The 27532-nt window shown below is 41.0% G+C and overlaps 1 protein-coding gene across 3 annotated transcripts in view; it reads right to left on the bottom strand.

Moving 5' to 3' along the window:
* Positions 1-27532, bottom strand: part of LOC148848879 (uncharacterized) — a 76936-nt gene that overhangs the window by 10780 nt on the left and 38624 nt on the right. For 2 of the 3 annotated variants that reach the window (XM_088951204.1, XM_088951205.1), the window contains exons 8-12: positions 21754-21817; positions 19082-19149; positions 13703-13787; positions 13508-13609; positions 8989-9034 (exon numbers count right to left, since the gene is read on the bottom strand). In XM_088951204.1, coding sequence (XP_088807330.1) covers positions 8989-9034; positions 13508-13609; positions 13703-13787; positions 19082-19149; positions 21754-21817 — 365 coding nt within the window. Of the gene's footprint in view, positions 1-8988; positions 9035-13507; positions 13610-13702; positions 13788-18950; positions 19000-19081; positions 19150-21753; positions 21818-27532 lie in introns of all 3 variants that reach the window. The other variant, XM_088951206.1, reaches the window with a different exon arrangement.

The raw sequence follows: 27532 nt of genomic DNA, 5'->3' as shown, positions 1-27532 counted from the left end.
TTCTTTATTTTTTTGAGGTTTTAATTATAAAAAAGAGATTATTAAACTAAAATATTCATTTTGTGTGTTTATATACAATTTTCTTTTTATTATTTTCTTATTATACAATTGCCTAATCAAAAATTTTCTTTCTTCTTTTTCTTCTCATGAATATGTTGATCTTCTATACTTTACATGGACTTTATACTGACGAAAATTATAAATAAATGTTAAGGCAATATGGTTTTGGTACCTAGGGAACTACCCTAGCGTCTAGGTGTTTTACTAAAAAATCAATCGCCTAGGTTCCCCCCTGTCCCCCTAGCCTCACCTTGGCACCTTGAAAACAATACATACATGGATCAAAGGATAATCAACTTAGGAGTTACAACTACTGGCTTCAGCTTCTAATGATTACCCAATACTTTGTTTTAGGGGCCATTTGATAACAGCTGAAATGGCTGAACTGAAAATCTTATTGCTTTGTCTTTCAGTGAAAAAGATTTTAATCAAGTTGTAGGCCCCTTAATGGCCAAAGCTGAAGTTGGGTAGATTACTATACCTTTGAATAGTTTACTACAGAAAATTTTTATCCACTAAAAACAATGTAGCAAGTCATTCAGTTCAGCAACTTCATTTGTTATCAAAAGCCCCCTCACATTTCTGCCCCTACTTACTCTTTGAGAGTAAAACAAAAAATTGCCAATAATAACCGCTTGCAGTCTCAAGTCTCAACAATGGTATATAAAGTGATGAGGGCGGATTTGGCCCTCCAATGACTTTATGACACCTGGCAGCCTCTTGACAACTAGGCAGCTCGCTACAGGCAGCTCGCCACAGGCAGCTCACCACAGGCAGCTTGCCATAGGTACCTCACCCTCATGCAGCCTGGCACAGGTGCGGCCTGGCACTGGCACGACCTGGCCTTGGCACAAGCTAGCAACCTGGCCCTGGCACAAGCTGGCAACCTGGCTCTAGCACAAGCTGGCAGCCTGGCCCTAGTGCGACCTAGACCTGGTGCGGGCTGCCAGCCTGGCCCTGGCACGAGCTGGCGGCCTGGCCCAAGCACCGACCTGGCGGCCTGACACAGACGCCAACCTGACAACCCCGAGGAGCTCACCACGGTACCCTGCATTTCACGGGATTGTGACTTGTAACGATTATATTAGCTCACCCACTCCCCGAGTCAGACAGAAATGGACAACCTTACCAGTTGGTGGCTTTATCCCCACTTAACACGAAAGCAGGTCTCATCACAGCAGGAATCCAGGAACTGCTCCACCTAACCCACAAGGACTCCAGTATATAGAGACCTCACCCCCCAGGGACAAAGGGGGCGAAAAAAAAGGATGGTAATCTCTGCTCTCTAGCTCTCTCATTCTCTTATATCATCTTCAAGCTCTCTACTACTATACTGTGCTAACTTAGCCATCGGAGTGATCTCACCGGGTAAACACCCTCGGGTCCTCTGACATCTGGTTCCTTGTAGGCCTCTAAAAGAGCAACAAAGCTCGTCAAGGTAGCTTCCCTCCAAGCAGCTCATCAAGGTAGCTCACCTCCAAGCAACTCATCAAGGTAGCTCACCTCCAAGCAGCTCATCAAGGTAGCTCATGTTAGACAGTCTTGTATGCCCTTAGCTTCAATCGGATTTGATGTACTTTTGTTATTTAGTGGAAATAAATTAAAGTGCATGTTTGATTCATGTTGTTTGGTATAATTCTGTGTAAGACCCTAAAACTGGACACTTACAGAAACTTGTGTTAGTTTTAAATGTTCACAGCCATTGGATAAGTCTGTGGAGATTTATCCTGCCAAGGCTGATACTGGTGTGCCACCAAGTGTTGGGATGGCTTGTTTCGGCCATCAGGGTAAGACCCAAGGCACATGCAGTATGGGATTGCTTGAACCCTTGAACCGTACCAGATTTCCAGTATTGTCGTAGACCTTGGAGACAGATGGGCAAAAACTGTAAAGTTACACCTGACCCCTAGACTCGATTATGACACATCACTAGGTGTCGAATCGGGCTGTCTTTGATGTGTCTAACGGTGAGATCCTTAGTGGGGGTCAAAACCTGGACATGTTGGGGCAGTCTGACAATTCATCTGAGTGAGTGGTCATAGTGACAGGATCAGCCCCTTTGTCGGACAATGGTAATGATCGGTAATGCACTCTCTCTTATGGAAACCAAACTGCCGGCAGTTGATTTCAATCGTTGGAATTTTGTTTTGCAAAACAATATATATATATATATATATATATATATATATATATATATATATATATATATATATATATATATGTACGGTTTCAAAAGATTTGCAAAAGGTTTTAATTCCCGAGATCCATGTGAGTAGAGAGTGCGGCACTGTTCCTTGCAGCCGAGAGAGAGGTCTTCTCTTGTCGGGCAGTGCTTGATCATTAAGGGCTGAGAGGTTAAGTGTAAGACCATTTAGGATAATACCTGATGGGTTAATCTGGCACCTGCCCACAGTCCCTAGGTTTTTATAAGAAGGCTTGGCCCAGGTACCACTTAATGTAAGTGTTGGGCCCATAGGGTCCATGTGATGGGCTCAAGGGGGTCACTGAGTCTTTCAGTGAATTCGGTTGGGCCTTGTAATAAAGGCTGGGCCGAACCCATGTGGCTGGTGTGTAGATCAATGCTTGGGTCCCACGCCATACAAAGAAGCCCAACTGGACAGCAGGTTGGAAACTAATTAAACACTGAACACTTAATGGGCCAAAAGCCCATTTCGAACTGGGCTGATATGATCACCAGTTCATAGGGCGAATCTGAGATTAGTGTTAGTAAAATGATTGGGTCTTTGACCTTATCCACTCTAAGAGACCAAAATCAAATTAGATTTGAATCTGGTAACCTCCTGATAAGATCAGGAGTTAACTAACTTAATCTGCAGATAGGATTAAGATTAACCTCTATCCAATACTGATTTGGATTGGGATAACTCCCAAAATATTGGGAGGTTTCTTAATCAAGAAGAAAGAGGAGAAAACCCTAGCAGAAATATCAAATTTCGAACTAAGGGGTTTGAGTAAGCAAGAAACGCATCCTGCAATCTGAGATTTGATCTCTCACAGACTCCAGAGAGAAGAGACAATTCTGCCCTCTTCGTCCCTGGACTTCTCCTTCAGCCGCCGCCACTACCTGTTGGAAGATTGGATCTTTGCAGCAACGGGAAGTCAAGAAAGCAGTTCTTGACAATAGCGGATCTTGGTTACTTCCTTGGGCATGAACACCAACTTTGGGAGATATTATTTCTCCGGATTAGGTATAATCCTTCCTGTTTCCTTTTGGTTCATATCTGATTTGTTTATGGTTCAAGTAGGATCCTTGAATAATGTATTCTAAATTTAGGGAATATGATTCCCAGTTGGAAGAAGGTAGGAAATGTTTTTGAAATTCGCCCCCCATTCCGCACCTTTCTTGGCATCCATTAGATGGATCCTACCATTCTTTCAACTCACCACCAGGCAGTTCGTCAAGGTAGCTCACCTCCAAGCAGCTCATCAAGGTAGTTCACCACCAGGCAATTCGCCACCAGGTAGCTCACCACCAGGCAGCTCACCACCGGGCAGCTCATCAAGGTAGCTCACCACCAGGCAGGTCGCCACCAGGGAACTCCACTTCAGCCTCTGAGTCACCGACCATATGGGAGCAGACAAGAGGACGAGGTACTTAGCCAAAAAATAGACACATCATGAAAAAATGATACATGGCCGAAAACGGTTACATCATTTGGCGCCATCTGTGGGAACACGCTACAAAAAGCCAAGTTCTCATCCTACAAAAGCTAAGTTCTTAATTTACAAAAAGCTAAGTCCTCACCTTTTTAAAAACTGAAGCTCTTGCTTTATAGTTTCCATTTTTTATGAACTCAAAGACTATGCAGGGAGCTAACAGACTAAGTAGCTCTAAGACGCCCACCCGGCGGCCTCGCGGCCTGGCGCTGCCTGCGTGCGGCCTGGCACATGCGCTGACCTGGCGCGACCTGGCACTGGCGTCGACTTGGCGGTCTGGCCCAGGTGCAAACTTACGAACTAAAACAGCACCAGCCTCAAAAACAAGTAAGCAAGCTCTAGCTCTCAGATTGTGATTTCTAGCTCGCAGTCTACTATGAGAGTACTAACTTAGCCATCGGAGTGACCTCACCAAGTTAGCCACCCCGGGTCCTCTACCATTTAGCTCCTTGCATGTCTCTAAAGAGCAACGAAACTCATCAATCCAACTCGGCACCTCACAGGCAGAGACCTCGACGCTACAAAAAGACCTAGTCGCTCCCAAAGCCTAAGGGCCAATACTACTGAAAGACCCAGCCGCCTCTTCGGCATGGGCAAAAGTTCAGGAGTGGACTACGTATCCCTCCCAAAGCCTAAGGGCCAATACTGCTAAAAGACCCAGTCGCCTCTTCGGCATGGGCAAAAGTTCAGGAGTGGACTACGAGTCCCTCTCAAAGCCTAGAGGCCAACACTACTGAAAGACCCAGTCGCCTCTTCGGCATGGGCAAAAGTTCAGGAGTGGACTACGTGTCCCTCCCAAAGCATAAGGGCCAATACTGTTGAAAGACCCAGTCGCCTCTTCGGCATGGACAAAAGTTCAAGAGTGGACTACGAGTCCCTCCAAAAGCCTAAGGGCCAATACTACTGAAAGACCCAATCGCCTCTTCAGCATGGGCAAAAGTTCAGGAGTAGACTGAGTCCCTCCCAAAGCCTAAGGGCCAATACTACTGAAAGACCCAGTCACCTCTTGAGCATGGGCAAAAGTTCAAAAGTGGACTACAAGTCCCTCCCAAAGCCTAAGGGCCACAATAATACTTAAGCCCCAGTTGCCTCTTTAGGCATGGGCAAACTTCAGGAGTGGACCATGAGTCACTCCCAAAGCCTAAGGGCCAATACTGCACAAGACCTAGCCGCCTCGTCGGCATGGACAAAGTCAACAAGAGTGGACTATAAGTCACTCCCAGAGCCTAAGGGCTAAAGTACCGAACTGGCAGAGACCTCGGCACCTTACAGGTAGCTCTCTTCCAAGCAGCTCCCAGAGCCTAAGAAATTGAATCAGCGCTTACAAGCTCGTCGACTTACGAGCCAAAAAGAGAAATCTACTCCCTTCGCCGAGTTACTTTTAGCTCGGGAGTGGGGGGCAAATGATGAGGGCGGATTTGGCCTTCCAATGACTTTATGACACCTAGCAGCCTCTTGACAACTAGGCAGCTTGGTACAAGCAGCTCACCACAGGCAACTCAATACAGGCAGCTCGCCACAGGCAACTCGCCACAGGAAGCACGCCACAGGTAGCTCACCCACATGCAGCCTGGCACTAGCGCGACCTGGCCTTGGCACAAGATGGCAGCCTAGCCCTAGCACAAGCTGGCAACCTGGCCTTGGCGCGACCTAGCCCTGGCACAAGCTGGCAGCCTAGCCCTGGCGCGACCTGTCCCTGGCACAAGTTGGCAACCTGGCCTTGGCGCGACCTGGCCCTGGCATGAGATGGTAGCCTGGCCCTGGAGCGACCTGGCCCTGACACGAGCTGGCAGCCTGGCCCTGGCACGAGCTGGCGGCCTGGCCCAGGCACCGAACTGGCAGCCTGACACAGGCGCCAACTTGACAACCCCGAGGAGCTCACCGTACCCCGCATTTCACGGGATTGTGACTTGTAACGGCTATATTAGCTCACCCACTCCCCGAGTCATACAGAAATGGGCAACCTTACCAGTTGGTGGCTTTATCCCCACTTAACACGAAAGCAGGTCTCACCACAGCGGGAATCTAGGAACTGCTCCACCTAACCCACGAGGACTCCAGTATATAGAGACCTCACCCCCCAGGGACAAAGGGGGCGAAAAAAAAAGATGGTAATCTCTGCTCTCTAGTTCTCTCATTCTCTTATATCATCTTCAAGCTCTCTAAATAGTTAAGAAAATTACATCATGAAAAAATGATACGTGACCGAAAACAATTACATCATAAAGAGTTAAGAAAATTACAAATGACAAGGGAGCTTCTTGAAGTTATAAGATATTTCTACAATATATAAGTGATGCATTAGGGCAGGAACAAACTAACACAAGACAGAGAGAGGAAGAGAGTAGAAAGGGTAGAGAAAGAGAAAAGAGAGAGAAATCCCAAGGAATCAATCCAAGGGGTCTTAGAATCACTCCATACAGCAAGAGAGCTCTTAAGAAATCTTCATTCATTCATTCATTAGCCTCAAGAGTAAGAGAATACATCTATTTATATAGAGTGACTTGTGGCCCGGAATATTGTTCACCATAATTACAAAAATGCCACTCCTTGTCTTGTGCATCAAGAAACATAATAACTTTCTATCTACTAATGCAAATAAACTGAAAATTGAAAGGTAAGCCCTACTAAACTAGAGGAAAAAGATGTTATAGCCCAGGCCCCACACAAGACTAGTTAAAATGACGGAAATACCCATACTATCCAAATATACAAAAAAATTTAAGAAAATTCCATATTTGATTCTTCAGCTCCTGCATTATTCTCCCCTGGTTCAAAAGAAAACTCATCCTAGAGTTTTGAAGAACTTGAGGATGAAAAGTTGATATACCTCAATGACAAAAGGAGTAGTAATTCCCATAACTACTTCAACATACTTGGACTGTAGAGTAGATGTCACACACAAAGCTATAAATGGATCTTGAAAGCAATGTATGTATGAAATATTGCCTTCCATAACCTTCGTTGTTAAATAATCAATAACATTAGCTTCTTAACCACTTACATCACCAATCAGCCTATCTTGTGGTGAATCTTCCCCTTGCTTATCACTATGAACTTTCATATCCAAAATCTCAACTGCAGCATTTGGAACTTTTCCTTCAATCTCTAGTTGAGAAATCTCCACCTCTATGTGTCCAGCTCCCCTTGGTTCTTCAGCAAAATCTTGAACTTCTTCTATTATTGATGTTGGTGGAACTTGTATTATGTCACTTGTGATTCTTGAATTGGATCCAGTTGAACTTCATGACTTACTTCCTAACATCTACTACAACCAACACATTTGCATCTTGCACCTGAATTTCTTCAACTTGCTCCACTTCTATCTCTTCTTGATCATTAACCTCAAGTTGACCATGGGTTTTACAACTTCTTTATCTTCAACTTTGTACTTTCTTCTCTATCTTAAGAGCCAATTCAAAGGCATGATCTAAGTCATAAATCTGAATTGTAGACAATTCATTCTTGATATCATCCCTTAGTCCATTCATGAAACGAACTGATTTGTGCCTTTCACTTTCTGTAATGTCACATCTAACATATAATTTATCAAGCTTATGCATATATTGAACTACAGATAGCATACCTTGCTTGAGATTAGTTAACTGCACATATAGATCACCATGGAAGTATTGTGGAATGTACTTTTCTTGCAAATACATCTTCATCTTTACCCATGTGGTAATAGAATATTCACCTCTATTTTCTAGTCGTTGCTCAATAGTTCTCCACCATACTTCAGCAATACCCGCGAGCTTCATGCGTGCAAATCTAAATCTTTGTTCTTCAAACATATCATGCCAATCAAAATATTCTTCTAGTATAGCAATCCAATTATAAATGCTTGTCCGTCTTCATCTCCCTTGAAATTAGGCACTTCCCTTTCTCTTCTAACATTCTTGAAAACCTTACTCCCATAGCCAACATTACTAGATCTACTTTCTTCCACCAATTTCTCAAGTAAATCAACCAATGACCCTTCATATGGTTCAAAAACCCTATCATCATTGATTCTAGGCCCATAGAATCGGTCACTTTGTGAGAACATGGTGACTAAACATTGGCTCTGATACCAAACACTGATACAGTAGGGGTGGAACAAACTAACACAAGACAGAAAGAGAGAGGAAGAGAGAGTAGAAAGGGTAGAGAAAGAGAAAAGAGAGAGAAATCCCAAAGAATCACTCCAAGGAGTCCTAGAATCACTCTAGGGTTTGTAGGAATCACTCCATACACCATAATTACAAAAAAGCCACTCCTTGTCTTGTGCATCAAGAAACACAATAACTTTCTATCTACTAATGCAAATAAACAGAAAATTGAAAGATAAGCCTTACTAAACTAGAGGAACAAGATGTTATAGCCCAGGCCCCACACAGGACTAGTTAAAATGACGAAAATACCCATATTGTCCAAATTTATAAAAAAAAATTAAGAAAATTCCATATTTGATTCTTCAGCTCCTGCATTAATAAGGCATCCTAAGAATTACCATGATGGTCATTGTTATCAGCCATGCACAACTACATTTAAAGAAATAAAGTATTTGGAAAGGGAAATAGTTCTTAGCATCTTAAAACAAATTATTAAAACATCATACATCCTGAGGTTAAGAAAAAACTATTACTTTAACCCAATGGTAACAACTGTAAGAGTATTAACCTTAAATGGTGTAAACTGTAAAGGGATCTAAAACCCCAGTGACATATTTCAATAGGCTATATCCTTAGATCATCATGGCACATTTCCAACTGAGACATTTTTTTCTATTTCTTTATTTTATTATCATTAATGGCCCTGCTATTTCTTTTGAAATACACGACTTTGCATCATAATGAAAAACAACCTCATGTATCCAAATATTGTATTCCTGGGTCGCATAATCAAGTAGATGGGCTAGCAGGTAGCATTTGGGGGAGAAAAGAAATATTGGATACGCAGGGATAATGATTACAAGTTCAATCAGGTTTTATACCAACACTAAAACAACTATCATATATTGGAGAGCAGAAACAGTCTATCCCCTAATTCTCTTTTCGTCCTCAATAAAATTCTTCTTTACCAGTCACAAACAATTTAACCATAAATGTTATTCACATGCTAAGAGAAAAAAAAAAAAAAAAAAAAGAGTAATCAGATAGAGTCCAGAGTTTGTGCAAATGCTCAAGATGTCTTAATGGATTCATCAAATCCATAACTTGCTGAGCCACTTACAAAGATATATAACTTTAAAGTGATATTAATGAATACCTTATAGGACAATTAAGTGATATTCGTGATGGCCCCTCGATTACCTCTGGATTCATTGTTCACAAATAAAAGAAAAACCTGATATTAGTTGAGCATTTAAAACTTTCCATCACGAGGTTCTAACAGAAATACAAAATATGATAGAACAAAATAATAATAGAGATACTCATGCAATAAATGGGCAATACTATCAGTTCCATATGCTCCTTAGGAGCAAATAACAAAAATAAAATAACAGAGAAAGAAGAAGATAGAACACAGAAGATTTTTGAAAGAAGAAGAAGAAGAAGAAGAAGAAATAAAAGATGTACAATAGTAATCTGGCCACCTCTCACATTAACTTTTACAATGTCAAATATGTCCTTAGTAGGGTGGCTACTGTCAACACACCAAAGAAACTTAATCAGCACTAAACTAATGGACCTTCGGCCAAATAAGAGCAACTAATTAACAAGAAAATAAATGACAGCAAGTCCTCAACACTCCCCCTCAAGTTGGTAATAAATGTCACACATTCCAAACTTTTGTAGATCATGTTCAAGCTTGCTTTTTGCAACTCCCTTAGTGAAGACATCAGCTAGCTGTAAGTTAAATGAAATATATGGCAGACACACTTCTCTTGATGTCACCCTCTCTTCTCTCTTATAAAGTGTTTGCTTATCTCAATATGCTTCGCCCTATCATGCTGAATTGGATTGTGTGGGCAATGTTGATTGCAGCTTGATTATTGTAGAGAGACCGGATGGACCTTAGTGCATCATTATATTATATTTTTGTATTTTACCTGTTACGTTTGTTACAAGGCCTTGTCCTTATGGGCCCGTTAACCTTTTCTTATTTATTTTTAAGTATGTTTATGAGCTGGCTGCCAATTTAAGGGCAGTATTGTTATTGTTCCCATTAAGTTAAGATTAATAAAAGATTAAAGGAGTAAGGGAGGAAGTGGTCGAACAATCTTCTCCTCCTTTCTTCTTCATCTTCTTTCTTCTCTTATCTACTGTTTCTCTTATTTTCTCACTTTTCTACTTATAATCTGAGACTTATTTTCTGATTGTATTGGACTGAATCACATCTTTGTATCAGAGCACCTTTCCTGTTTTTTCTCCCTTCCTTTTTTTTTCCCCATACACCCTTTGCTTAGAAGAGTGTATGGAGAGATAGATTGCTCATTGTTTTGAGATCATTTGATCCTAGTTGGTAGAGGGTTTGGAGAGATAGAAACTGCTATAGATTGACAAGAAATTGAGGCTGTTGTTTTTTGCTCAAAACCCTAGCCGCTAGAGAGTTTTTTTCCCAATTATAGATTAAAGAGAGTGTGAGAGTGGCGCTCAACATAGCCGAGAGTAGTGAAACCCTAATTTTTGGGGCCTATAGGTGCGGGACTGATCACAATTTGTGCCATAGGAACTATCATTGCTTTTGGATTTTCGTTTGGTTAATGGAGCAATCTAGAAGTGAGATGAAGCAGAACCCGGTGTCCGGGGTTGGTCTAGCAGATTCAATTTTGACTGGTGTGACAACAATTAAGCTAGATGGAAGGATTTACTTGTTTGAGCACAATTCATACAGATTTATGTTTACAGTAGAGGTAAATTGGGTTACCTTATAAGTAGTAAGGAGAGACCATCAAAAATTGGTCCTACATATGAAAAATGGATGCAAGGAACTATATAGTGATTGGATGGTTAGTCAACTCTTCGCAACCTTACATAATCCAGCAATACCTCTAGATGAATTCGATCAAGGAAATTTGGGACAGCGTTACAGAAAATCTCACTTAAGAACCATAGTCCTTGGGCCTTCATAAGGTGGTTAGACACAAGGACCATTTAGTGTGAATATTGGGCCCATTAAGAGCCCATACTGATGGACTCAGGGGTTCACTATATACAACAGTGAATTCAGCCAGGTCTTGTAACAAAGGCTAGGCTGAACCCATGTGGATTTTGTGAAATCAATGTTAAGGTCCCACGCCATACAAAGAGAGCCAAGTTAGCCAGCAATTAAGAGGGGAAGTGAGCTTGCAAGCTTAATAGGCCTAAGGCCCATAATTAACTAGATTAATTAAGCAGTCATGTGACTTTGGGCGAAGGTTTGGATCAGAAAGAGGATAAGAGGATAAGTCTTATCCACTTAAGAGTTCATATCCAAATAAAGATTTGGGTCAAAGAACTCCTAATAGAATTAGGAGAGCTGATCTTGAAGGCTTATAAATAGAGGGGGCGAATTGCTTTAATTTTCACCTTTCTGCATTTAGTTATCTCTCTCTGTTCTTGCCGCCCTAACCCTAATTCAATCTCCAATTTCTTGGACTGATAAATATCAGTTTCTACCTCTGATTTCATGCTCACACTCCTTGCTTGATCCTTGCTGAAGGATAGCAGTTCTTGCTGAAGGACTGCATTGCTGAACCTCCTTCATCTCAAGCTATGCCATCTTCAGTGGAAGCAGGTTTTGGTACCCTCTTTGGGCGTGAACACCTACTTTGGGAGCTACACGTGTGAATTCCGTATCAGGTATTGCTCTCCCATTCATTTGGTTTCAGATCTGGTCCAGTTTGTTTCAAGAACGATCCTTGAAAAATGCAGTTTTTTTATTTTTTTGAACAATAACAGATTCATTCAATTCATTGAAAAATCAAAATATTTACAGCAAGGAAGACAAGAACTCTTATCTTCCGAATACAACTTAAACTCTCCAAAGAGAGAATAAAAAAGAAAAAGAAACAAAAGAAACAATTAAGTTACAGCTTAGCCCAAAACATTGCTTCCCTTTCTATCCCTTGTTTAGCTAATCCATCAGCTAAAGAGTTAGTTGATCTCTTAACCCAACTCATCCTAATTTCCATCTCCCGCACCAGCCACCTGAATTTCCTCTTCTCATTTCTGTAGTTCCATAAACAGCAGTCGTCTTTAATCAGCCACCCTATCACCACCTCCGAGTCCCCTTCAATTATGAGTTTCCTGACATTCATCTCCTTGGCTTTTTGAACACCTTCCATAACCGCCAAGATCTCAGCTCTAAGGGAATCCCCCACACCAATTGGGCCTGAGAACAGGGCATAAATGACCCCGTTCTCATCCCTAAAAACACTTCCAATCCCTAATTGTCTCAAATTCCCCCTACAACTCCCATCAAAATTTAACTTTAAGAAGCCAGTAGGTGGGGGAGTCCAAGACACCCTTATTATTGGTTTGACCTGAGTGCAGTTTGCAATCTCGCCCCACTTTCTCAACATGTCTTCCACTGTGTAATCTGTAAATAGTTCTAGTGATTTCAGCCACTGTACTGCCCTTGTGTGGATCACAGCCCTCAATTCCTCAACCCCTCTCTCATTTTCTAAGAAGATCCTAATATTTCTTTCTTCCCATGATGTCCAGCATACTGCAACCCTCAGACCTCTCCACATAGTCCTTCCCCTTTTCATGTGCCACCTGAAAAAGGAAGGGGAAAATAGGCTCTGCAAGTTTGATGGAGGATTCCACCTACACCCAAAGAGAGAAAAAGCCCACTCCCAGATTGACTTTGCAAATTGGAAAGACACCAATAAGTGAAAACCAGTCGCCCCGTCCGCTTTGCAAAAAACACACCAAAGGGAAGGTTGTAAGACTGGTGGACTAGCAAAGGACTTTGAAGAAGGAAGTGCAAGAAAAAGAGCCCATGGGGGTAGGGGTCCAAATTCTAGAGTCCACCTTAGAAGGGTCCAAGAAAACATTATCAAGAAGTTCAAAGAGGCTTGAAATACTATCAAGGTTTGAATCCCTCACAACCCTCCTCAGACCCAAGTCCCACCCAAACCCCAAACTGGAAGAAGAAGGGTGATGAATGAAGAAACTGACTCATTTTTAAATTCAGAAAGAGCATACAAAGAAGGAAACTGTTCCTTAAGAGGAACATTGAAAAAATGCAGTTTTTTAAAACTGGGAAAGTACTTCTTGTATTACTTAATGAAAAAGAGTGTCTACAATGCTTTGCCAATTAATAACCTTCACACTCCAGGCTTGACACTTTAATTAACTCGAACCAATGAGGAAACTAAAAACTCAAATAAGTAAAAACAAATGATCCAACCGACTAAGCCACAACATAACTTGACTCACTAACTCAGACTCTCTAGGACTAACTAACATGACAACTCTAATAGTTGGGAAGTGCCAAGGTAAATTCCACCACTCTAGCCCACTAAGAAGATTGTCCATTATCAGACAATGCATATACAATGAATGATAAATGAGTAAATGATAAAGAGCCAATTAAACATAATTGTCTATTACTCTATCAAATGATAGGTTTCAGTTTCAATGACTACTAGTTATTCTTGCATTTTATCCAGTCATCCTCCCAATACCTGGGATAATAGGACCATCATTGGTTAAATTCATTAAAAACTTAGCCTTCATTCTTCTACATTAGGACATTGAAAAAAAAACATGTCTGCATTTTCAAAAGCATGATTTGGCAATTTACACTAGGACATTGATGAAACAAAAGCCTAAATCTACTTTTCACTTCTGCATACCTGAATCAAGTGAAGAGACAGCAGGTTGAACATAATCTTGTAGCTCCGGATTATCAGATGATGCAACATCACTCATAAAGGCTACGGCTATAATATATTTAGCTGCAAATAATTTAAGACACGGATATGCAAGCCACATCATTTATATAAAAAAACTTATGATAGCTAGACCTTAAAGAGTATGTTCACACATACCATTAAAGTGTCCAACAGCTTGCAGAAGATTTGTTCCATATTTAAGCATTGATTTCAGATTTGTTGGGAATTGTGGTCCACTATCCTGATCAGATGATGCAACATATAAACAAGTAATGACAGAAGCTATGTTACAACATTGGAGAAAGCAAAATAAATAAAATGCTGAATAAATATAGCTGTGCTGGCATGCAATGCTTTATGGGCCATCCTTGACTTATGACAAAAGACATGGTAAGACCCATTTTAGCACTTGTCTGATATCTCCCACTACCTCGGAGCTCTCTTCATCAAGAACAACTTCCTTATGATGATTATCCAAGCTGTAATCTTCCTCTAGGAATTGGGCATTATGATTACAAAACACCTTTTGTTCTTTTGGATCATAGAACAAGTAATCTACAAAGCCTTTGGGGTAACCTACAAATAGAGAATGGCTGGTCTTGGATTCCAATTTGTTAGCACTAGTTGTTTTAACATGTGCTAGACAACCTCAAATCTTCAAGTGTCTCACACTTGGTTTCTTACCGGTCCATAGCTCATATGGAGTCTTAGGAATGGATTTGGTTGGAACCCAGTTCAGCACGTAAATCGCGGTCTCTAACGCGAAACCCCAAAAGGATGTGGATAATTTTGAATGGACAAGAAGTGATCAAATCATATCTAATAAAGTCCAGTTTCTCCTCTCTGACACACCGTTTAATTGTGGTGTAGCAGGAGGTGCCAGTTGTGATACAATCCCATTTTCTTTTAAATAGTCCTTGAATTCATCAGAGAGATATTTGCCGCTTCGATCTGATTGAAGGGTCTTAATTTCTCTCCCAAACTGTTTCTCAACTTACTTGTCTGAACGCGACTGTTACCGCATGCGCAAAGCCTTAAAAATCGATGCGACGACCTTGAAAAGCAACAGGTAGGGCATTAATTGCTCTGGTCCAACCACCAATGCAGGTGCTTGAGGTTTACCCAGGCCCACAGGGTCAACCAATACAAAGATGACAACCGCTTGAACTGAGGGGAGAGGATTGGGCGGATGCTGAGTTGTGCAAATTGCCGCATAGGAGGTTGATGGCAAGATATAAGTGGAGGCCCGAAAACGTGGGTTTTGCGGTGCATTCGCACTGAATTTTCACACGTCCATCTAACCCTTAGGACCACTACATACATATTCGGATGAACCCATTGATTAAACGATTGTGATGGGTTCATGTATATCTTTGTCACGTTGTAGAGTTGACTTGACTGGAGAGAGAAAAAAAAAGAATTTCAGTATAATCCTAGGGTGGAATTAAGATTTTTAGGGTTGGACTGAATCTTTACCGTTAATTGATGTTAGATCTATGGGCAGGATGAGGTTTATAGGAGGTATTAATTGATCATTTTCATAATGAAATAGATTTCAAATTTGTCTTGGTGAAATATTTCGAACTTGTGAAGTGGCTAAAAGTCATTGCTTGAACGTTTCAAAGGTTCTTATCTATCCCCCTTTTTCTTTGTCTTGGTCTCCATTAGTTTCTCATATTCTAAGTTTACATTATTCAATGTATTTACTAACATCAAAGTTGGGTTTCTTATCATGCACAGTGCAATTTGTTCTTTAAAAAGACATTTCTGTAGAACTTAGATCTTGCTTCTAGCGGTTTAGGAATCAAATGATAGCACGGTATTTTAATAAATAGTCTTTTTCATATTGAAATATATTTCGAATTTGTGTTCTTTTATTTGGTGACTTGTCAATTTGCAAAAAGTCATCGCTTGAAGTGGTGGGTGTAATATGTGGCCAATTTCATTGAGTCAATCATTAAGGCAATGTTTGGTTTGAAGGAAAAGGTAAGAAAAGAAAGGAAAAGACGAAAAAGTTAATACAAAGTTTGTAAAAGCTTTTCTACCTTTCCCTATATTTTCCTTCAAATCAAAGTTGGGTTTCTTATCATGCACAGTGCAATTTGTTCTTTAATGTAGAACTTAGATCTTGCTTCTAGCGGTTTAGGAATCAAATGTGACCAAAAAAGTCACATTAGATAACATCCTAATGGTCCATGTACAGTGGAAATTTTCTTAAGTGGACAACTTTGACTTGGACTAGAAAAGCTCAAATCGACAAACACAAAGACTATGTCAAGAGGAATGAAGCGCCACCGGAGAAGATGTCAATCTAGAAGGTGTAGACTAACCATGTTCATTCTATCCCTGTAAATCTAGAGGAAGTAGGATGACTTTTCATGGGGTACCCCCACCTGTAAGGCTACCATGGAGAGAAATTCAGTCTGAAGGCTCTGAAAGTAGTTCAAGGAAGGGTTCAAGACTGCCCAGTTGATGCAGCTGGTAAGTCGAAGCCTTTCCCTACACACATTGCAGAGATAGTAGGCTAAGAGTTGTGCAGATTTACACTAAGGGTGCTATGGGTAAGATAATTTGCTGTTAGCTTTTCCTATAGCCTTTTTATAGTCGTTCTATGGCTTGCTACCATTGGAAAACTTTGATGCACTTGAGGCCTTGTCTGCTGGTCTCTTTCCTTAAACAGTTTATTAGTTTTGTAGAGGTGAAAGGCCAAATGGGCCTTAGTCCTTTTATTTTACAGGTGTTGTTATTAGTATGTAATGTTTTCAACTAGTGGGCCTTAGTTTATTGGGACAGTTTTCTTTCTTTTTATTGTCTATTTAGTAGCCACCTTATTGGGGACTGAAGAGGGGTTCAATCTTCTCTCTTCTTCCTTCCCTTTCTTCCCTTCCCTTCTTCTTCTGAACTCTTTTTTCTTCCATCTTCTTCCCCTTTCTTTTGGTTTGTTTTTCAGAATTAGTGCAGATGTGATTTACAACTTGGTATCAAAACAAGTCCTTAACTTTTTCAGTTTTCTCTTTTAGGCCCATACACAATGTGTGTGGAGAATTGACTGATTGATTAACAGCTTATACAGCCCAGTTGGGGAGGTTTGTGGAGAATTGACTGACTGATTGATTAGCAAGGGTTTCTCGAAAACCCTAGCTAACTGGAGATTTGAATTAAGGGGTCTATAGACAATTTGAAGTATGACAAGACGAAGCATATAAAAGTGGATAGACACTTTATAAGGAAGAGGGTGACATCCGGAGAAGTGTGCTTACCATATTTTGCATCTGACTTACAACTAGCTGATGTTCTTACAGAAGGTGTTGCAAGAAACAAGCTTGAGCATGATCTACACAAGTTGGGGATGTGTGACATCTATTCCCAACATGAGGGGGAGTGTTGAGATTGAGCTGAGAACATTTGTTATTGGGCCCAAGGCCCATTAGTTTATGTTTTGCTTAAGAATGTTTACTTGCGTTTTATAATAGTCAACTTACTAAGGGTATACTTGTCATTGTCTCCTTTTTTAATTATGAGTATATAAGATGGTGAAAGAGGCAGCCAGATCTGTTCTTTTGGCTTCTCCCCATTTTCTTCAATCTTTCTCTTCTTCTCTTCTCTACACAAACTTTTCCTTTTCTTCTTATCACAGATTTCAAATCAGATTAGATTTATTTCACTTTCAACAATATAATATTTTAAATTAATTTTCACTCAATTATTATTTTTGTTAGAATCGATAGTACAAGGGTAGTTAAGTCTTTTGTCTATCTAATTAAGGTTAAGTTGCCTATTTTGGCACAGTTTAAGTTGTGTGTCTCATACTTAATGAGGGACAACTATGTCTTTTGTAATCTAATACAAAGAATATAAATACAAAGTGGGTCGGCTGAGAGAGGTGACCTTTCTTCTTCTCAGACCGAACCCTCTCTCCCTCCTCCTCTCTCTCTCTCTCTTCTTACTTACTTCAGACCTAGGACTGAGCTAGGGTTAATCGAATTACTCACAATTTTGAATTATTAATAATTCTAAATGTCCTTGTGTTATATTGATAATTCTTAATATTATATTAACACAATTTAATAAGTAATATATACTACCATATCCAAGTTATGGTAGACATTTCACTTAGATGTCATGTTATTAATTTTTCAAAGAATAGGTTCAGGTTTTCAGGTTATTGAATTTTTAAAGAACATGTTCATGAAATTAATTTTTTAAAGAACTAGTTCAGGTTATTAAATTTTTAAAGAATAGGTTCCATGGGTAGACCTTGGAACCAACAAGGCCAGAACCGACCCTGGAACCAACCTTTACCGGGACAGTTCCAGGTTCTGCCTTGGAACCAAACTGAACCGAACCAACCCATGCTCACCCTAATCACTTATGATAATCTCCTAATGTTGTACTATGATAATCAGTCTACTAAAAACATTGCTCATAACCCAGTTCAGCATGATAAAACAAAAAACATTGAAGTAGACAAACACTTCATGAGAGAGAGTGGCATCAAGAGAAGTCTGCCTTCCTTTCATTGCCTCAGAGCAACAATTAGCAGATGTTTTGACGAAGGGTGTCCCCAAGGCAAGGTTACACCACTATGTAAGCCAGTTGGCATGATTGATATCAATGCTCAACTTGAGGAGGAATGTAGAGATGATGGGCTGAATTGGCCTTAGTCATTTTATTTTATGGTGCTACTACTAGTATGTTATATTTTCAGTTAGTGGGCTGTGATTTATTGGGCCAGTAATCAGTTAGTAGGCCTTAGTCTTTTTATTTAATGGTGCTATTATTAGTATGTTTTGTTGTCATTGTACTGAATTTTACAATCGGATTAACAAAAGTAATTAGAGGACAGAAGAGGGGTTTGATCTTCTCTCATCTTTCTTCCCTTTATGGTTTATTTTTCAGAATTAGTGGAGGTATGATTTACAACTACTTTACTTTTCGGTAAAGGAATATCATATTTATTTCTGTGAAAGAGGATAGATTCGTGTCTAGACGAATCTCCTCACCAGGCAGCTATGAGTTGGTTATTGTTAACACGTGGGAAATATGGTACCAGCCGATTGTCCTTCCAATTGGTGTGTGTCCTATTTGAATGTTTTAGTTGGGGGTGCACGACTGGGATCGCACACAGGTTTCGAAGTCTGGTATAGTCTAATTGTAACCCAACTACGATTAGATGGTGTTCAGGCACGGACCAGGAGCGGTTCAAGTCACAGATCGCACTCAGGTTTGGTCTGGTCTTATGTCTGGGCATGTCCTTAGGAAGGTCTATGCTCTTACACCACCAAGTCAGAGCACACTGATGTTAGATATGAAATATCATGCAAAAAGCATGGCATGCAAGCATTGCTCATCATAGTAGCGTTCCACTACAAAAAGAAAATTGTGTTAGTGAAGATATATATACCATTGAAATGTAAACTCTTCTATCCACTCCCCTCCCATTCAACAAAAAGCTACAGCAAACAAAAGAAGTAATTGGACACAAATTACAGTAAATATAACAAACAGAGCTGGCAAGTAGATTAAAGGTCATACTTCACTTGTGGGGGACTGATAATACATGAAGATGTCTCCATATGATCTGTTTGAGCTACAAATAACCGCTGTCAACAAAAAATATTTATATAAATACACACCCAAACACAAATAAAATAAACAACCCAACAATTTCCAGTTTCAAATGTATCAAGATCTTTATCATTTATTATTGACCTTCAAGAAACTAACCAATATAGAAAAAATGAAGGCAACAGAGGACAAGAAAAAAAAATGCTATGTTGAAATTCAGCGTGCATCAAACAATAAGAAAACAGCTCTGTTTTTATAAAGTAGCTCAGGGTTGACTTCAACTTTGAATCAGCCTCCAATATTTTGTGATGCAAAAGAGATAATCAAATTCAATAATTTTTAATTTTATTTCATTTTGTATATTTTAATTTTATTTTAATAATTTAATAATTTTTAAAGAAAACAAGTTGGACCAGATCAGATCTGACTTACCGATAGGATTCAAATTCAAATTGAGTCCTATCAGATCCGATAGGATCTTCGGATCGGATCGGATCCGACATGAACAATGTCAGATTGGATTCAAATACACCCTGATTCGAATCCTATCTGATCCGTTTGCATCCCTATTATAATGAAATCAATATGAGGACAATGTAAGGCCTTGATCCATAAATCAGCTAACTAGTCTTATGACTTTACAAAAGTTGTGTCAATATCACACTTTGGATCTTTTCTCTAACAAAGTGACAGTCTAGTTCAATATGTTTCATCCTCTCATGAAAAACCAGATTTGGTGCAATACAAATGGCAGCTTGATTATCATAGTGTAAGTGCATAGGAGTTTTCACTGGAATCCCAATTTCTTGAATAAGACTCTTAAGCCACACTAATTCTCCTGTTGCATGACTCATGCTTCTATAGTCAGCTTCTACACTTGATTTAGCCACAACATTCAGCTTCTTGTTATTCCAGGAAATAAGATTGCCATCTAAAAACATACAATACCCTATTCCTGATCTCTTATCTAGATCCAGCCCAATCAGCAACTATAAACCCAAACACAATGAAATGGCTATAATCTCTATAGATAATCTCCATAAGGTGATCCCTCTTTAAGATATTCTAGGACTCTGTATACGGACTCAAGATGTGAACACATAGAGAGCTACCAACTTACAACCCCCACTGCAAAATAGATATTTGGATGGGTGATAGTTAAGTAATTCAGCTTCCCTACAAGTCTCCTGTACTACTCAGGATAATCTACCCACTCCCCCTGATCTGAAACCATTTTAGTATTAGGACCCATGGGTGTAGCAACTGACTTACATCCCATCATGCATGTCTCCTCAAGGAAATATCTTAGCTTGCCTAGATCTTTGGTATGAAATCTCTCTTGCAGAAAGTGCTTCAATTCATTGATGCCTTGTGAGTCACTCCATGTGATAACAATATCATATACGTAGAAAACAAGGATAATGATGCCACCACCAAATATCTTAGCTTGCCTAATAGGGTGTGCAATACAGGAATGCTTACCTTTGCGAAGGGCAATGGGTAGATCAAGGTTTAGAGGTGGCTGCATAACGAAAGTAATAGTAGTAGTAGGGGGGTCAGGTCAGTAGGACCTGCAAACAGCAAGGAAGATGATGTTGGAGCTGAAGCTAGTCACCTCCGAGGATACACCTACTGAATAGGTGGCCTAGGTAGAGTAGTACCAATGGATTGTGGAGAGGAATCACACAATGAAATAGGAAGAGGAAGAAGATCACCCAGAGGAGAAGGGAGTGAATCACTGGAGGATAAATACAAAGTGAACTCATGAAAGGTAACATCAACACGAACAAAATGACGACAGTGAGGACTGTAACATTTGTACCCTTTCTGAGTTCTAGAATATCCCAAGAAGACACTTCGCTACACAAGGTTCAAGTTTGTTATGTTGCTGATCAAAAAGGTGGGAAAAGCAAAAACATCCAAAAATACAAGGTGGTAAAGCAAACAAGGGAGATTCAGGAAATAAAACATAATGAGGCATCTTATTTTGAAAAACTTGTGAAGGCATTCTGCTAATGAGATAATAGGCACTAAGAACAGCATCACTCCAATAAATTTTTGGCACATGCATCTGAATAAGGCCCGTGTAACTTCAAATAGATGGCGGTTTTTGTGTTCAGCCACACCATTCTACTATGGTGTATCAACACAAGATGATTGATGTATGATTCCATGCTCATTATAAAATTCAGTAAATGGTGAAGACATGTATTCTTTAGCATTACCAGATTGGATAACACAAATAATAGAGTCAAACTGGTTTTTTATTTCCATAAAGACTTGAATACATAAAATAGTTCAACACTCTCCTTTAAAAATATAACCAAGTAACTCTTAAAAAATCATCAACAAAGGTAACAAAATATTTGAACCCCAAATAAGAAACCAAAGGACAAGGACCCCAAATATCTGAATGAACTAACTGAAAAGGTTAGACACACGACTAATAGTGTGAGGAGGAAAAAAAAGCCCGGTGATGCTTGCTAAGCTGACACGCATAGCACTCAAAACTAGTGTCGGGCGAAAGCGAAGGAACCTTAACACGTAGACTCTGCAATGAAGGATGACCCAACCGGCAATGAAGCTGAAAAGTAGACACACCAGAAGAGGAAGATTTAAGGCAGTAGATCCTAAGTCACCTTGCAGATAGTACAAACCACCAGATTCAACTTCTCCACCAATCTGACTCTTAGTCTTTAAGTCCTGAAACACACAATAAGAAGGAAAAAAGGTAACAAAACAGTTTAGTGATTATGTAAGCTTACTCACAAACATAGACTGAAAGGAAAGTGAGGAACATGAAGGACAGATGATAAAGACAATTAGGATGTTGGGTTCACATGACCTATGCCAGATATTGGAGATTTATATCCATTAGCAAGAGTAATATGTTGGGTAGAAGAAGACAAAGGAGTTAATTGAGAAAAAATAGATGAAATACCTGACATGTGATCAATAGCTCTGAGTCGATGACCCATGGTGATGATGATGATGTAGAGTAAGAGTAGCAGTGGAAGATGATGAGGCTGCAACCAACCAATTATACTCTTCCTTAGAAATAGCCATAGTCTCCCCTTTAGGTTGATTGTTGGTAGCAACAATCTGTGGTTGGGATTGTGAGACATCATCTGGATAGGTAACTTGGTTAGCATAACTTCCCAGTTTCTTCAACAATCGAACTCCATACAAATCTCTACAGTAGCTAATTATGTGTCCTTCCAATTCACAATGAGTACAAAACTTAGTATTGCCATTTCTGCCTCGTCCGCGACCACCTCGAATACCATTATCACCTCTACAATCTGAAATATCTGGAGGACCAGAACCACCACTACCACATCCTCCTCCATAATTACCATGGCCTCGTCCATAATTACCACGGCCTCGTCCATTATTTCCAGATACAACTAGTGCAGCTCGATCAGATGTCTAGGTGGATTCAAATAATTTGGCCCTTTTTAGTCAGGAAAATGCATCCTCCATGTCAAGTAGTTGTGGACTTCCCAAACTCTGAGCTCTCACTGATTTGTACTCAAGTTTGATTACTGAAAGAAATCTGTGCATCTTCTTGTAACCACTCTAATTACTTGGAATTATCAATCCCAGGCTTCGTATCAATGAGATGCTTTAATTTTCCAACATCTGTAAGTGAAACCTCTACTGATTTTGCCAAACAGCATAGTTTGCACTGCCATTCAACTTAATGGTGGTCAAGATAAAGGTTGTGGGGACCATAACATTTGATTTTACCTCCATAGTATCTCACTGTTCTCTCAAAAAATAAAATCACAATCAAATTTCACCAACCTGATCACATTCACAGTTCACAAACACACCTACCACGTCACTGGCAGTCCCTCCACAGCCTTAGTTCTGTCATAGAATGTTAGGAACCTGCCTAACTCAGGGCTCTTCAAGGGAGCCAACCTCCTAAATTCGTTGGAAAAGGAGAGAGAGAGATTACTGCCAAAAGAATTATTGTCTTATTTCTCTTTGTGCTTCACTACTTATACTGTTTACAATCTTTGATTTCTTTCTGTTACAGCTGTTGCAAGTGGACGATTAGTTGTGCTGGCATGGCCTCCTCTTGTAAAACTGATTAACTGCTTTCTTCAGTAAGGAGATATGGAATACAGGGTGCAGTTTTGATGTTGCCGGAAGGTCCAGCTTGTAGGCCACTGACCCTATTCTCTCAAGGATTTTAAATGGTCCAAAATAGCGTGGGCTGAGTTTGTTCCACTGTCGGCTTGCAACTGAAATCTGTCTGAAAGGTTGTAATTTGAGAAACACCCAATCACCAACTTCATTTTGGACATTCTTGTGATGTTTATCATAGGTGTGCTTCATCCATTGTTGGGCCTGTAAGAGATGATGTCTCAGTTCCTTTAACACCTCATCTCGTTGCGTCAGCTGTTCTTCTAAGGCCGCTACTGTGGTGGTCCCTTTTTCATAAGGAAGTAGAGGGGGAGGATCCCGACCATATAGAGCTATGAAGGGTGTCATCCCAGCGGCGCTATGGAAAGTGGTATTGTACCACCATTCAGCCCAGTGGATCCACTTCACCCATTGTCTTGGTCGATCTCCCGCAAAGCATCTCAGATATGTTTCGAGACTCTTGTTAACCGCCTCTGTCTGTCCATCAGATTGGGGGTGGTAGATAGTTGACTTGAAGAGTTTAACCCCGTGCAGGCGAAAAAGCTCAGCCTAGAAACGGCTCATAAAAATAGGGTCCCTGTCTAATACAATTTAGCTGGGGAGCCAGTGTAGGCGCACAATTTCCCAGAGGAACAATTCAGCAACTGTGACTGCCGTAAACGGGTGTGATAGAGGTAGGAAATGACCGTATTTCGTCAATCTATCCACTACCACAAGGATAACTGTTTTTCCGGCAGAAACGGGCAATCCTGTGATGAAATCCATTGATATATCATCCCAGACTTTGGTTGGTATTGGGAGTGGTTGCAAGAGGCCTGCTGGTGTTGTAGTGGTCGACTTGTTTTGTTGGCATACTGCACACCTGGCTATGAAGTTCTGGATAGATGTACGCATGCCTTTCCAATGGAATTGTGTGGCGATGCGTTTTTGTGTTCGCAGGATGCCGGAGTGGCCACCTGTGGGTGAGACATGAAATAATTCCAGGAGGTTCCTGAGATGAGAAGAGTCTGCCGGAATTTCCAGGCGTCCTTTGAAGAAGAGTAAATCATTCTTAATGGTGTACCCGGGGTGCAGTGAGGGCTTTGCCAATACTTGGGCCTTCAACTGCTGTAACTCCCTATGGGATTGGGCTTCTTTTTGAAGTAGATCCAAGAGTGGAGAAGTTGGGGAAGATACTAGTAACTAAAATGATTGTGGGTGCCATGAGAGGGTGTCAACCACCCGGTTAGTAGCCCCTTCTTTGTACTCAATTATGTAGTCGTACCCCAGTAGCTTGGATATCCATCGTTGTTGTTCTGAGGATAGGACTGATTGATCCAATAAGAACTTCAAAGTTTGATGGTCGGTCCGAATTATGAACCGTCTACCGAGCAAGTAGGATCGCCAATGTTGGACTGCTACGACCACTGCTATTAATTCTCGTTCATAAACTGATTTGGCCCACTTTTGTGATGTTAAGGCCTTGCTGAAAAAGGCTAGTGGTCGCCCCTCTTGCATGAGAACAGCCCCAACACCTTGACCGGAGGCATCACACTCAATGATGAAGTCTTTTGTGAAATCGGGCAATGCTAATGTTGGTGGGCTCGCAATTGCCTGTCTCAACTGCTCAAAAGCTTGTTGGGCCTGGGTTGACCAGTAAAAAGCGTCTTGTTTTAGAAATTGGGTCAACGGGGTAGCTATTAGGCCGTAGTTTTTTATGAAGCGACGGTAGTACCCAATCAGGCCCAAGAAGGCCCTCAACTCTTTCACACTTTTGGGTTGCGGCCAGCCCATTATACTGGAGATTTTATCTGGGTCAGCCGCTACAATTCCATTCTCTACAACATGTCCCAAGTAGTGAACTTGGTTTTGTCCAAAGGAGCACTTGGACTCTTTAGCGAACAACTGGTGGGCCTCAAGTGTTGCAAGGGTGACATGTAGATGATTCAGATGTTCCTCCCAATTAGGGCTATAGACCAATATGTCATCAAAGAAAACAAGGATGAACTTACATAAATATGGTCGGAATATGTCGTTCACTAATGCTTGAAATGTGGCTGGAGCATTGGTCAACCCAAATGGCATGACCAGGAACTCATAGTGGCCATCATGTGTCCTGAAAGTCGTTTTGTGAACATCCTCCCTATGTACCCTTATTTGATGATACTCAGCTCATACATCTAATTTTGAGAATATGGTGGCTTGACTGAGTTCATCAAGCAACTCATCAATGACCTGTATTGGAAATCGGTCTTTAATGGTGATATTGTTAAGGGCTCTGTAATCAATACAAAATCGCCATGTCCCATCCTTTTTTTTACTAATAATACTAGTGAAGAGAATGGGTTGTGACTGGGCTGTATTATCCCTTGCTTAAGCGTATCTTGAACTTACTTCTCGATTTCAGATTTTTTAAAGTAAGGGTATCGGTAGGGTCTTACATTGGTTGGGGCAGCTCCCGGCATGAGGGGAATGCGGTGGTCATGCTCCCGGCGTGGTGGAAGTTCTTGGGGTTCTTCGAACACGCTGCCATATTGCTGAAGGAGTTGTCGTAAGCGGCTTTGGAAGTCTCTAGGCCCATTTGGGCTGTTGTTAGCTAAAGATGGGCTGGTCCAATTTGAGTCCATGTGCATGAATATGGGCTGATCCGGATCTCCTATTTGCTTTGTTAATGTTGCAAGACTGATGGGCCTTGGACCCTTGCATGTTTTCCCTTGTAGATGGACTGTAGAGTTCCCTTATGTGAAGTCCATGGTGAGACGAGTCCAGTCACAGATCACGGGCCCTAGCTGTCTTAACCATTGAATGCCTAGCACCACGTCCACTCCACTGAGATGAAGAGGATATAGGTCCACCGCAAACTGGTGACCCTGAACCTTTAGTGGTAAGCCCATGAAAATGCTATTGTAGGATAGGCTATTACCGTTGGCCACATGAACCGTAAAAGCCGTTGTTGGTTGAACCGAGAGTCCCATTTTATCCACCAAGACTTGAGTTATGAAGTTAAGAGAACTGCCACTGTCTATGAGGATTGACACTTAGCATCCCTGGATTAGCCCTGCAACTCTCATTGTTTGAGGGGACGCAAGTTTCGTAAGGGCTTGTAGAGATATTTTAGGTGTGCCATTGGGTTGTATTTCCCACCCTGGGTTAGACTCCCCGCAACCGGTGAGGTCGTCTTCCTCTTCGGCATCTGTTTGGAGGAGAAATACTTGTTGTTTCTTGCACTGATGGCCCGGCCCGAATTTCTCTTCGCAGTTGTAACAGAGTCCTTTGTCTCTGCAGGCTTGCATCTATGCCCAGGTCAGCCGTTTGAAAGGAACCAATGGGCCTGGGCCCAGTATTCCTTCCTCCTTGTCTGGTGTTGTCGTCCTGGTTCTTGGACCCCATGGTCGTTGCACCTTTCTTGCTCGAGTTAACTTATCCTCATACGATCTTGCTAGCACTACCGCATTTATGACCGAAGTGGGCTGCATCGCCTTCACTTCCAGTCGCAATTCTTCTTTTAGGCCGCCAACTAAGCTTCCCACCAATGCCTTCTCCGTCCACCCTTGGACTCTTACGGCCAGCTTTTCAAACTCCATCTAGTAATCTTTAACTGATCCTACCTATCGTAGCTTTTCCAAACTCTCATCATGATCTTCGAACCCAGACGATCCAAAACAGATAGTCATGGCATCAGTGAAGTCTCCCCAAGTTTGACGAGGGTGCCCCCGTCGGTACCATTGAAACTAGAGGATAGCTTCCCCTTCAAGATGCGTAGAAGCCAGAGCTACCCTGTCTTGCCCAGGTGTCTCATGGTAATCGAAATACCATTCGGCTCTGAGAATCCAGGGAGTTGGGTTGCCGCCTGAGAAGATGGGGAAATCGATTTTGGTTGCTCTAGTTGCCACCGGTCCTGTTCTGCGGTTGTTTTCATTGTTGCGCTCTTCTTGGCTTCCTCTGCCGTTGTCCGTTGCCCCCTGCTCCATCCGATTGAGGAGAGCAGTGAAACCTTCCTTCATTTCTTTGAGATCTAAAGGCATTCGATGGATCTCTACCTCCATCTGATCCACTCGGGTGTCTACTGATGTGTTTCTTGTGTTGGTCATGCTAGCTCTGATACCAACTTGTTAGAAACCTGACTAACTCAGGGCTCTTCGAGGGAGCCAACCTCCTAAATTCGTTGGAAGGAGAGAGGAGAGAGAGAGATTACTGTCGAAAGAATTACTGTCTTATTTCTCTTTGTGCTTCACTACTTATACTGTTTACAATCTGATTTCTTTCTATTACAGTTGTTGCAAG

The sequence above is a fragment of the Nelumbo lutea genome, chromosome 6 (genome assembly GCF_056320005.1).
Source record: "Nelumbo lutea isolate HS-2025 chromosome 6, American lotus-T2T, whole genome shotgun sequence".
In the NCBI taxonomy this organism is placed as follows: domain Eukaryota; kingdom Viridiplantae; phylum Streptophyta; class Magnoliopsida; order Proteales; family Nelumbonaceae; genus Nelumbo; species Nelumbo lutea.
This window is presented reverse-complemented; position numbering and strand designations above follow the sequence as displayed.